General features: G+C 38.3%; 1 protein-coding gene across 3 annotated transcripts in view; it reads left to right on the forward strand.

The window, feature by feature from the left end:
- Window positions 1–13665, forward strand: part of HERC2 (HECT and RLD domain containing E3 ubiquitin protein ligase 2) — a 94948-nt gene that overhangs the window by 32342 nt on the left and 48941 nt on the right. For all 3 annotated transcript variants that reach the window (XM_087938435.1, XM_087938437.1, XM_087938436.1), the window contains exons 36-45: window positions 365–547; window positions 1538–1722; window positions 4115–4262; window positions 4377–4573; window positions 4835–5065; window positions 5558–5693; window positions 6891–7034; window positions 11632–11774; window positions 12905–13172; window positions 13401–13543. In XM_087938435.1, the coding sequence (XP_087794561.1) occupies window positions 365–547; window positions 1538–1722; window positions 4115–4262; window positions 4377–4573; window positions 4835–5065; window positions 5558–5693; window positions 6891–7034; window positions 11632–11774; window positions 12905–13172; window positions 13401–13543 (1778 nt within the window). The remainder of the gene's footprint in view (window positions 1–364; window positions 548–1537; window positions 1723–4114; window positions 4263–4376; window positions 4574–4834; window positions 5066–5557; window positions 5694–6890; window positions 7035–11631; window positions 11775–12904; window positions 13173–13400; window positions 13544–13665) is intronic.

Consider the following 13665-nt stretch of genomic DNA (forward strand, 5'->3'; position numbering starts at 1 on the left):
ATATCAAACAAAGGGGTACTATATTAGTATATTGTAATGTGAATCAAAAGCTTTTATCATTTATCTTTCTGCTCCCCTATAATGTTTCAAAGACATGAGAGTTCTTGCTTTTCTTTGTTATTTGCACTAGCAATGTTAGCTATTCTTTCTGAATTGTGTGTTTTTTTGACATGCATGATAAAATAAATCTATCTTCTTTTGTGATTAACACATCTATTCTCTAGGAAATATTGTGATTTTTATACTGGTCATAACTAAAAGACTAAGCTTATATTACTGGACTTTATGTAGAGTAACTAAGAAAACGAGGGAGCTGAAATATATTAACCTTGCTTTCAGTAATTTACTATGACTCTTGTTTTAGAAGGAGAACATGCTGAAAAAAATCTCCATCCTACTTCCATGATGCTGACCAGCACAGTGAATCTTCTGCAAACACTCTGCCTTTCTGCTGGCCTTCATGCTGAAGTAATGCAGAATGAAGCAACGAGAACTTTGTGTGGATTGCTCCGCATGCTGGTAGAAAGTGGCACGACAGAAAAATCATGTAAATCCAGTGCATTATATTCTGCTGTTTTCACCACCCATATCAGTAAAACAAGAATGTTATGTGTTTATTTGATTTATTCATTCATCCTAGCACAATCTGATAATCTTTGGCATGATCTAGACATGACTAAATAATCCACATATACAAATTTATAATTGTATGTCATGGAATTATAATCTCCCACCCCAGAAATAATAATAATGTCAATTATATTCAGTCATATTAACTGCACAAGCTGCACATTCTCTCGAGACGAGCACCATTTTGAATGTTTTTTTTTTTCTGAATGAAACCAGAGAGGGGACCAGGCTGATTTCAAAGGAGAATAAACACCTCTGAAAAGCAGTGCATTTTAGCTTTTTCCCTTTACTTCCCAGAAGAGGAGAGCTACTGGTTATTTTTCGTGACATGACCAAACACACTGTACTGTAGGTTACTAAATGACAAGTCATAAGGGACTTTGTATGTCTAAACTTGTGCCTGAAAGCCTACTAAAAGCCAGTGCAGAACTCAAAGCATAAGAGTAATGTGCCTCCACCAGCAGCTGCCAATTACTATGTGGGCTGCCACAATTTTGGATCACTATAGTTTCTAAGTAACCTTTAAAGGCAAGAGAACATTTCAGAAGTTTAGTCAGTTCATAAGTTACTGTGCCTTAAAAGTTCATCCTTTATAAAATGAAAAATCTTTGGTGTAACTTCCGTTTTTAATGTTTCTCTTTTATAATTGTTTGAGGGGTTTTTTTTTGTTTAGATACATTACAGTAAAGTAAAATGAAATAGAGGACAAGGTGGTTTTGAAAGTCTAATTTGTTTCCCTCTCCAGTTAGCCTGAAGAAAAAGGGAAAAAGTCTCCCCCCTTTTAAGGCTCATATTCTCCATCTTTTAGAGGAGCAGAGAGTGGGAGCAATAGAAATTTCTACTGTGTGATCAGAAATACGATTACATCAATGTTGATTAGTACTCGGTTATTGTTAATTATTTGCAGCTTCCTTGCCAAATACATTAGTTAACAAAGAGCAACATCGGAGCTGGTGTACCCTGGGATTCATCCGAAGTATAGCACTGATGCCTCAAATGTGCAGCACTCTAAGTACATCACAGTGGATAACGCTGCTAATGAAAATTGTAGAGGGACATGATTCATTCACTGCTGCATCTCTCCAACGACAGGTAACAACATATAATGTTTTAATCAGTGGTTGATTCATGGTATAGTTTTGAAGCTGTCTTTGATAGCTTTGTTATAATTTAGAAGCAGATGTCTTAGAAGATCAGCTTAAATATGTAGTGTGGCTTTGTCCCTGCATCTACCTTAAATATGAGAGAGTCGTGAGAACTGGGGCAGGTTGGCCTAAAAGTATTGGTTAAGATGCTCAAGACGTGAAGAATATATATGGGCAGCAGACACTAGATCCCTCTCTCTGTTTAGGAACAGATATTTTGTCTTGCAAACTTTTTGGAAAACATGGGAGAATTATAAGCATGTGCCATGCCAGATCTTCTTTTCAAAGAATAAGGGGAGGGAATACTCATAGCATGTTCACATTTTGAAAACCGCCCATGACTTAATATTGTATTTACCAAAAGGAAACTTAGATTTTTTTTCTCTCTCCTGTGCTGGAGGGTGGGTCATCTTGATGAGAATATGGAGATACTGTCAAACCAAACGAATTGTTCAAAGCTGGAAATGATGAAAATGTGGAAATGGAGGCTAGAGGAAGTGGTGAAACTGCTGTCATTCCTTCCAGTTGGACGTGGATAAACATGTTAGATCTATCTATCTCCCTTCACACTCCATGTGGGGAGGACACATATCTCTACTGGAAAGCCTTCTCTACTTTATCTATATATATAAAAGCGAAATACCACTCATGCATCATCATAAAATCTCCAGAACCGTAAAGCCTACAAACTTGAAATTTGGCACCTATTTTCCTCTTGGCTTCTAGGTGTTCACTAAGAAAGGATTTTTCAAAATGACCATCAGAGCATTAGTGTTTCGTATATTATTAACATGCTCTGATGCTAAGGAGTTCTACTCCCCCTCCCCACCTGAAAAGAAATCTGTTCCAAATGTAAAACATAAGCAGAGGGAGGAGTTTCAGTTTCACAGCAGCAACCAGCTTTAATATAGAACAGTTGAGCTAAGCCATGCCCAGGCTCCTTGCTGTTTCCTTCTTACTCATACAGCAAATACTGTTTCAGTTTCCAAACAGCCCTCAACTCTCTCACACACTGACTGAACGCTAGCCAGATGAATACCGATGGATGCTGGTAGGCAGAGGCAGAATCCCCCCCCCCCCTATTTTCTTCCCCCAAAACTAAGCCAGACCACATAGTTTCGTAGCGAAGTACGGGTATCGAGCTAGTTTATTTGTATTTATGGAAATAGGGATTTGGGGAAATTTGAACCACAACTGATGGAAAGCTTCTATGGCAATAGAGGTTTTAATTGCAAATTATCATCCTTTATGTGTACGGGGGAACAAGATAAGAATGTGGCCAGCATTGATTGAAATATAAAGTCTATTCCTAGAGTCACTGAACTCAGTAGAGTGTCAGGTTTCCAAGTGATGAAATCCATTTAAAAAGAAAAGAACAAAGTCCATCTTTCAATACAATTTCTCTTATTTAGGAAAGCATTAAATCGGCAAAGTCCATGGTAATTCCAGATCTGACACAACCCGGAATTACCCCATAATATTAGAAACAACCCCCAAAAGTCACATTCTCCAGTAGAAGTAATTCAACGTTGCTTGATGCCATAAATCTCCACCTGAAGGGGCACGGACAGCTCGTTTCCCATGGGAAGAAAGATCACCTAGCCAAAACAACTCTCTTTATCTCCACTCCTTACCCCTTAGGAATGTGGCAAGCCCCAAACCCTTCCCCCATGACTGCCACAGAGAAAGTAAGAAAAAATAAGCCTAACTAAAATGGCTACACATATGTCAATTTTAGGCTTGACAGGCTGCCCTCCCTCATTTGAAAAGAAACCCCTGCAATGACATAAAATACACAAAGTTTGAAATTAGGTTAAACACAAACATACAGTGTGCATTTTAACCTCCTCTGCCACTCACAGAATTTGGTTTTGGCTTGTGTGGATATTTTTCATGGAATTTCCCCACCAATCTATCAGCATTTACACATATGTCAATTTCGGGGTTGACATAGGGTTTATGATATATCCATTTTCTTTCTGAAGAATGAAGAAAAACAGTTTAATTTTGCAAGTATCTCTTCTAAAATTCCTGTTCCAGCACATATGGCATGTTGGGTTAAATAAACCCAGCTCTAACCTAGCAATAACCTAAATAAACTCATCTGAGGATAAAAACTATTGAGATCAGTGGGGTGTCCTGCATTAATTTAAAGATGTAAACATTTGTGTCCTGATTCCAGATGTATGCAACCAGTATCTCTTTTAGGAAAGTGTATCTATTAACAAGTTAGAATGTATAGATGCATTGGAAATTTAATTAATTTTACAAATGGACTGTTTTGTTTTAAAGCAATTGTTTTTAATCAGTAGTGCACTCCCCCCATTTCATCGTTTTAGATCCTTGCGGTACACTTATTACAAGCAGTGCTACCTTCCTGGGACAAAATGGAAAGGTCATGCGATATGAAATTTCTTGTGGAAAAATTATTTGGGTTTTTGGGTAGCTTGCTGACTACATGTTCTTCAGATATCCCACTGCTCAGAGGTAAGAAAATATTTTGTCTTCATTGATATAGTGTTTGGTCCATTCATCCTTCATGGGTGTAACTTTATCTTAGCTTTCTTTCATTTCTTCTACACTGTGTTTGTTTGTTTGCAGAATCTACTCTGAGAAGAAGGAAAGCTAGGCCTCAGGCCTCCCTGACTGCAACTCACAGCAGTACTTTAGCTGAAGAGATTGTTGCTCTATTGAGGACTTTGCATTCATTGAGCCAGTGGAATGGACTCATAAACAAGTATATCAACTCTCAGCTAACCTCCATCACCCACATCTTTGCAGGAAAAGAGTCAGAAGGGGTAGTTCCCACATCTTTACAATCAACTCATTTGTTGTTGTTTTTTAAAAGATAGCAATTAATTCAGTCAATTATACTTTTTTCAATTAGCACTGTAATGAAGTTTTAAAATTCTTAAACATTAAATTTGCCTTAATATCCCATATGTGCATTGATTTTATGTGCAAAAAGATTTAAATGTATTATTATATACATATGTATATATTCTACTAAGGGAACTGCTCCTTGTAGTTTAACTAGATTGTAATTATTTTTTTACTAGGCTGCTTTGGAAGACTGTTTTCCTGATTCTGAGACTCCAGAAGTGGGAGGCCTGATGGCTGTTTTGGCAGTTATTGGTGGAATAGACAGTCGGTTGCGGTTAGGTGGCCAAGTAGTTCATGACGAATTTGGAGAAGGCACGGTGACAAGGATTACTCCAAAAGGGAAAATCACAGTGCAATTTTATGACATGAGAACCTGCAGAGTTTGTCCTTTCAGCCAACTAAAACCAGTGAGTGCCTTAAGCGATGTTAGGATATTGAAAACAAGCAAACTGATAGTTAACACAGTACTTGGGAAATGTTGTGGATAAGAAGTAGAAGTGTATGTATCCTGAAACACAGGATATGACTTTCCTTTAAATCCTGAACCTCTTGAAATGACCTTGCTTCTCTGAGATGATAGTGGTACTGATGTGATATTTGTAATTTCACTGACAGCTTTAAATCTATTGTGAAAATCTTTAGTCCACCTTCCCATTTTGTTTCGTTTTTATGTTACGTACTCAGATTTGTAGCAAAATATCTTTTAAGACCAGAGAACTGCAATTTCCAAAGTCTCAAGGTATAGGTTTCTTTTTGAGAACAAGAATATGACTTTGCTGGATAAATCTTGGGTTTCTTCTTTCTAGAAACAGGACCTAGTGATTTCTGATGAAAATAAATAAATCCTGCTGTCTAAACTGTAATGAAATTACATTGATAACATTTGTGTTTCCTCTTAGGTTCCTGTGATTCCGTTTAATGTGAATAACTTACCTTTCACTGAACCCATGCTTTCTGTCTGGGCTCAGTTGGTAAATCTGGCTGGAAGTAAAGTAGAAAAACAAAGAATGAAGACTCCCAACCAGGGCCTTTCTGGTATATATTTCTCCACTTGAAAGTATTCTTCTGTTTAAGATAACAAGACTGTTAAACTGGAAATAAGAAATGTAATTTGATCTAAAGGGGATTAATGCTTTTATCAGCATTAAACAGAATTATTCAAGGATTATTTTAAGCCAAATTTGGGCAGAGGCTTTGCTCATCCAACAGTAGCTCTGAATCCAAGACCCACCAAGTCATGGACTTGCTCCTTCAGGAGTAGTGCATCTCTTTCATAAAGCAATCTCCAGAACTTACAGATTTGATATTTTTATGTCAAATTTTGTATCTTGTGTGGTTTTAGTTTCAGCCTGGTTCATTCCATCTTGTCCTTAAGCAGCTTCCAGATACTGGGTCAGGAATTAAATTTCATATCCAGATCAGCCCAGGGTGATGTTGTATAACTGAGTATCAACAGTACAGTGATAACATCTTACCCCAAGCTGACAAGTGACCTTTCCCTGCAGCTCACATAATGTTAAAAAGGAGTGTTTATTTATAGAGTCACAAAAGTATCCATCAAGCAGACTTCTCTTCCCTCTTTGGTTAAAACTGTTCACCAAGGAAAGGACTGGAACTACTGTAGAACAGTCTTTCCAATATCTAGTCATTACAGTTGGATTATACAAATATCACAGAGAATTGTACTAAACATCAGACAAAGGGCCTCATAGGACCAGAAGGATGAACTACCCCCATTGAGGTCATCAGCCAGTTACCAATGTTATTTCAGTCCCATGTCCAGATCTGTAATGTGTATGAAGGTGGAAAGGAAAAGGTAATTTAAAGTAGTAATTTCCCACAACACCTTTGTAATCTGAACAGATTTTCAATGGATGAGATTAGAATTGTATTCTTACTGTTTTAAGGATATTTATTTTAATAATTTTAAAAATCATTGCCTTTAATAAATTTTTGTACTTTCAGCATGAACATTTTTCCTATTAATTTTTGCAGCTTTTGGGTAAAAATCAGAGAACCTGAATAGTAAACATATTTCAGTATTATTCCATTAGAATATAAATTACTCAAGTTCCTATTTCTCTGTTGTAACACAGCCAGCTCAGAAACTCAGATAGAAGGTTTTAAATGGAGTTGCTTAGTTCCAGGCCTGAAATAAAATATGTTTTCTCTTTCATTTCTAATGTTTCCTATCAGTTGTGCTAACAAATGCCTCTAATATATTTTGAACAGGACAAATAGACTTGGATCTCTTGAGATGCCAGCAATTAAAGCTATACATATTAAAAGCAGGCCGAGCTCTGCTTTCTTACCAGGATAAATTAAGGCAGATCTTATCGCAACCAGCAGTACAAGATTCTAGCACAGTTCCCACAGGTAAAATTCGACTTAATTGTCTTTTTTACAATTTTCATATTTTTTACTGTTTCTACTTAACTAGGCAGCATAATGGAGAGGGAATTGGATTTTCAGTGATTACCTTTTCTTGTTTTTCCTCATGGTAAGTAACCCGATTTAGAATTGTGCAGCAGTATACACCTATCCAGAAATGTTTATTAATGGTTTTTTTGGAAGCAACAAGCTGTTCCTCCTAGATATAATGTTTTGTATGTATAGATAGGTTCACTAATTAATTAGTTGCCCCAAAATAGTTTTTTTCAGATACTAGAGTAATGAGGTAAAAAGAATAGGCTCTCTTTCACTTATCAATTAAGAGGAAAGTATTTGTTCTTTTAGTGTTAGATATCAGACATATGCAGGGGTGGTTATGATTCTGTGCAGTTCGGAAAACTGGCAAATCATGCCCCTGGCTGGCCCCGGCCCTCCCCCCCTCCTCTCCCCTCTCCACCCAGTCAGTCCTTATCACGTATGTGCAATATCGTGCACATGCCCGACATCACTGACTGGGTTCTTCCTTGCCCAGTCACTCCTTAAGGTTTTTTTTTTCCTGTACCAACCATCAGCTCTTACTATCATCAATTGTGTTGGAATTCCCCTCCTGTCTTACTGCTTTGTCCAGGAGGCTTCCCTTAGGCCTAGAAGGCCCCAAAATGGAGGGTGAAGGGGTGTTGCATGCCCCCTCCAGGCTCCGTTTTTTTCTTCCTGAGCCCAGGGGAGCCTTCTGGGAGCAAAAATGCCCTCCCCCCAGGAGGCTTCCCTAAGGCCCAGAGGCAGAGGTGGTATTCAGCCGGTTCGCACCTACTCGGGAGAACTGGTAGCGATAATTTGGCGTGGGTCGCTGAACAGGTAGCGACTTCTGGCTGGCCACACCCCCGAACGGGTTTCCCATTGCAGCTTGCTCACTTGCCCCGCCCAGTCACTCCTCACTCCACACTGGGTCCTCGTGGCTTAACCTGCTTTCCCACATGGTGCCTGGCCCTATGTCCCAACTGAGTAGCTCTGATCTTCCTGCTGAAAGGTAAGCTTACGAGTCGTGCTAGTCCCCCCCAGAGTCCCCAGAGCTTGCCTTCCCCTTCCCTACCATCCCCTGAGCTTGCCAAGGCCCCCCCACCGTTCCTGGGCTCGCTTGGCTCGCTTCGTTGCTGGCACGGCCTAGCTAGCATGTGTGTGTGTGTGCACGCGTGTGTGTATCTGTGTGTGTGTGAGAGAGAGGGTGGAGGGGGGGGGCACTACCTGTTTCTTCCTTTTCCCCCGCCCGCTGCTGACTGGAGATCGCCCCAGACCAGCCAGGTGTGTGTGTGTGTGTGTGTGCACGCGCGCATGTGAGAGAGCGGGCTGGAGTGGGGGGGGCGCTACCCATTTCTTCCTTTCCCCCCAGCCTGCTGTTGACTGGAGATCATCCCAGATCAGCCGTGTATGTGTAACAATGCTATCATGTTTCCCCCTAGTTGTTCTTCCCTCTGCTGGTAGATACTTCTTTTCTTCCTTTGGGGAAAAAATAATACGGTTCCTTTCCCTACAAACTATAGAAATTGGATGGTAAAAACAAAAACAAAAAACCGGATAATAGCTGTATCTTTGTGAGTGTTTTTGTATTTCTGGATTTGTACGCATGTGAAAGAAAAAGAAAGAAAAAGAAATTGGAAGGGAGAGAAAGAGAGAAAACTCTGTGCTATTATTTTTAATTGTTTCTCTTAGCTGTTTTCCTGGAATCCGTAGATATGAAGCAATAAACGGAATGGTTTATAGTAGTTTATTTTCTACGTACAGTAAATCAGCCAGCACAGTAGACCCAAACAAGATTAGTGCTGGAAGCAACCGCCTTCCAGCGCAATTTATCCCCTTACTCCACCCACCTAAACACTTCTACCTCCGCCCTACACTTGTGTCCCAATTATCCTATTACCCCTAATTTCCCAAACCCCATAGTCCTACATCGCATGCTCACTGTCCATGATTCCCAGCTATATCCTTAGTTTCCCCACAACCATAACCTCCTGTTCTATCCCCTCCCTTAAGCAGTTTAACTGCTTGCCGATTATCCCTTACAGCAGGGATTCCCCCTTGCATTCTGTTGCAACTCCTTTCCACAGCTCCTTTCGTTGCCTCAGTCCATCCCAGATAAACAAGCTGGCTGGTTAGAGTGTTCCCTCCCCCTCTCTTCAGACTAAACTCTCTTCTAAACTATTCAGCCTCTAAACTACTTGGCTGACATTGATGACATTTTTCTTTTGACGAGGCTATCTTTTCTCCTGTCCGCAATCACTGCTGTCGGGCAAGGATTCCACGGAGCCCGACAGTTTCATTATTTATCACGTGTTAATATGATACACTGTCCCTACACTAAATCTAGAGTGATTTTACTGCTTTTCTTTTGCCCAGGGCTACCACATATTTTTCAGGTATTTACATCAGTGTCTAGTCCAGAGCATAAATATGTGTGTTTATTTTGTAAGCATAAGTCCAGCTTAATATGCTATTCCTCGTCTGTGATATTTTGTATACATACGGAGAAAGAAGCACTCTTACGATCTTTGACTTAGGCTTGCTGTCAAACATCAGCCATAATAATTACTGTTTTGAACAATATACAGGTTGTATTACATGAATGGCTATTTCATATGTGAAATTATAAAATAAATTTGAGTAGAGATCCTGGGAAAGTGTCAGAATAACAGAATAACACTGAGAAGGGACCTTGGGGGAACCCTATATCATTTCAGAGAAATGGCTGTCCAGCCTTTCTAAAAAACTTCCAGTGATTGAGCACCCAGAACTTCTGGAGACAGGCAGTTCCACTGGTTAATTGTTCCCACTGTCAGGAAGTTTCTCCATAGTTTTAGGTTGCTTCTCTCTGTTCAGTTTCCACCCATTGCTTCTTGTTTGCATTCTACTTCTTTGGAAAATACATTGCCCCGCCCTCTTTCTGGCAGCCCCTTAAAAGCCTGTTTTCTATCACACTCTTGGGCAAAGCATGTGAGCCATTTCCTCCTTTCAGAGGTCCATGAAAATACTTCTATAGTATGTAGATAATAAAGTCAAAAAAGGTGAATAACATTTTTACAGAACTACAGATATGTTGAGGCTGGGTGTGATAAAGAATGGCTAGGAGGGGAGGGGCCAGGTGAGGCACCCCTCGACGTGAGTGACATTGAGTTGGCCATGCCCACCCAGTCACATGACCACCAAGCCACACTCACCAAATAAGCCGCTCCCAGAGAACTGGTAGTAAAAGTTTTTGAATTCCACCACTGCCCAGAAGGCCCCAAAATGGAGGGTGTGAGGGTGTTCCAGGCTCCGTTTTTTTCCCCCTGAACTCCAGGGAAGCCTTCTGGGAGCAAAAACGCTCCCTCTAGGCTCCGTTTTTTTTCTTCCTGAGCCCCAGGGCTTCCCTGAGGCCTAGAAGACCCAAAAATGGGGGGGGGCGGGTGTTTGCTGCAAAAAAAGCCACACCCACCCAGTCACATGGCCACGCCCACCTAGCCATGCCCACAGAACCGGTTGTTAAAAAATTGAATCCCATCCCTGGACATATGGGGATCATATATTCCTACAAAGGTGGAAGGAAGAAAATAAATAGATTAGTGAGATACATGGTAGCCTGAGCATGTTTAATATGTTTAATATAATTAAACAAAATAGATGACGGGGATATAATATGAGGGACCGAAAGCGGATCCACAGATATTTTTATTTTTTCATCAGTAAAGCACTCCTTTTTTAGTCCTTACTTTCTTTGAATAGTTTAGCAGACATCCATGAGTATTTTCCTTCTTATCCTCAAGCAGTACTATGTGATAAGTCTACTTGGCCCTCAGCGGCTATCTAGGAATTTGAACTCTGGTCATCTTAATTTTATTCCAACCACTCTATCACAGAGATTATCATTCAGATGCTGGTTTCATTAGTATAAAAGAAACTGTTTTTTTTTGTCGTGTAACTTTAATTGAAATTAGCATGAGAAGGGTACTTATACAATTGGTCTGCTCCATTGTACTTATGGGATTTAAGCACAAAGCTTGACAGAAATAAAAAGCTCTGTTGCTCAGGATTATAAGAAGTAGCACACATATAACCCATTCATGGATTATAATTCTGTATTTGGACTTATACTGAATCCATAATTGGATTTCTTTTAGCCTTGTTTTTTTAAATGATCTCTTGTCTGTTTTTTCATAATAAGAGTGGATCTCCTAAATTTGATGGATTTTTTTAAAAAAAATAACACTGTTCTAATTGATAATTTCTACTGGTTTAACTACTTAAGTTAAATATTGATGATTGATTCCATTAACGGTTAAGATTACTTTATATGTAGTATTGACCTAATATTTTGAGAATTCTTGTTTGGGTTTGTGTAATGTTTTTGATTCTTTTTTTCCTTTATGCTATTAAATATCTGCTAAACTAACTAGATGTGTACATATACCAATAAAAGCAGACTTAAAGAAATATTTGTTTACATTTGAAATAAGATACATTATGGACTGTTTCTGGAAGAATATATAAGCTTTGGGGGTTTGTTTTGGTATGGAGGTTTTACAGCTTAAAATACGTTTTTTGTTGCTTTAAGATGATGGTGCAGTGGCATCACCTGAGGTAGGAGACATGTCTCCAGAAGGGCCTCAGCCTCCCATGATCCTCTTGCAGCAACTGTTGACAGCAGCAACACAACCATCTCCAGTAAAAGCAATATTTGATAAACAAGAGCTTGAGGTATTTTGTTTAATATTTGCTATTTTAAACCATATACTATCAATGTAAACCTGTGAATAAGGTTTATATGTATATATTTTAAAAATTAAAACTTACTAAATACAGTAGAAAAAGAGACACATCCAAGCATCATGAAACATGACACATAAAGGTTGAATAGTTACTAGTGACAACAATTTCAGTAAAAAGAGACTTGTTATGTCACCTTTTTCTCTGAAGCAGCCAAATGAAATAGCTGTTGAGAGAAACACAGAGACCAAACCATGACTGATCCCAGGAATGCTGACAATCATTATATTGCTGATTTTATTTCGCTCAGATGTTTCTGTATTTAGTTAACATTTCAAATAATTTTTATTTATTTATTTAGAAGATTTACATGGTTGCCTACTCACTCTCAGGGAGTCTGGGCAGTTTACAAAGAATAAAAACCCATTTTGTTTTAGCTCAGGAGAGGTTCTTTTGTGAAAGAGGTTTAGGCAGAATCATCCATCATGTGTACTGAAAAAGTTACATATTTAAGATTCTTATGTCAGCAGTGTAAATCAGTTTTCAACTTTAGTTACTTAAAACTTCAGTTGCATTTGTTTACAAAAAATATTGACATTGTATTTATGAAGATGTAATATTTATTGCATTTTTATCTTGCATATATTCATTTCTGTAGAAAGAAGCCACAGCCCCCCTAAATAAATTACACAGAGAAAATTCTAAAATTAAAGCATGAGCAACAGCACAACTCTATTTTTTTCTAAAGATACTGATTTAATATTTTTATTAGAGATATAATAATTATATTGATTCCAGAATAATAGTTCGTTGATAACAAATTTGTATGGCTCATGAAAAATAGAGATATTTAAAAGTATGCCCATTGTATACTGTAATTATTTGCATGCTTAAAAAAATTATGTTGCATCCAAAGTGATTTGGTTGCATTAGGTAAACTAGATTTTGCCACAATAATTCATATAATTTCTAGCTTAGGTTCTTGCCTTTCTAGCATTTTAACTGTTATTTTTAAGTATGCCATAGGATTTGTGTCTAAGTCTGCCATAAGATAAATGGATGTGTTGTCTTCTATGTTACTTTGTGTTAAATAGAACTTATATATATAAAATTTCCTATAGGCTGCTGCACTTGCCATATGTCAATATCTGGCCGTAGAATCTGGGCATCCTTCAACTCCGGTCTTTGAAGAATGTAGCTCCAGTGAAGCTACAACACCTGTTACAGTCCAACATATCCGACCTGCAAAAGTAAAAAAATGCAAGGCATCTCCCATTCCACCACTCCCAATTGTTGTGCAACTTATGGAAATGGGATTCCCTAGAAAGAATATTGAATTTGCATTGAAATCACTATCAGGAACTTCTGGGAGTGCTTCTGGATTACCAGGTATTTCATGTTTTTAGTATTCATGGAATATCTTTCTTTTGTACTGATGTTAAAAATAATACAGGGTAAATATAAAGATTGGATACAGTAGTGAAGTATTAGATGTAGGAAAAATATTATGGAAGATGGGTTGAAAGGTTCATAATGATTTGAAGTGGTAATGTAAAATAAAAGCATAATTTAAATATTTCTACTTATATGAACAATTCTATTGATGTCTTAATCTAGGGGTGGAAGCCTTGGTGGGCTGGCTTTTGGATCATCCTGATGTTCAAATTACCGATTTCTCAGATGGTGACACTATATCTGATGAATATTCAGATGATGAAGTGTCAGAAGAAGTAGAGGAAGCAGAAGCCGCATATCCAGTGGTAAATGTTAGGAACAACTATGATTTTGATAAAGTTTTTCTAACTCCCCCCCAAAAAAAAAAAAAAATAGTGGCAAGCTCTCTATAGTTGTTAATGGAGATGACATTTCATTTATGATATAT

The sequence above is a fragment of the Pseudonaja textilis genome, chromosome 8 (genome assembly GCF_049901715.1).
Source record: "Pseudonaja textilis isolate UNSWEBS1 chromosome 8, rPseTex1.2, whole genome shotgun sequence".
NCBI lineage: Eukaryota > Metazoa > Chordata > Lepidosauria > Squamata > Elapidae > Pseudonaja > Pseudonaja textilis.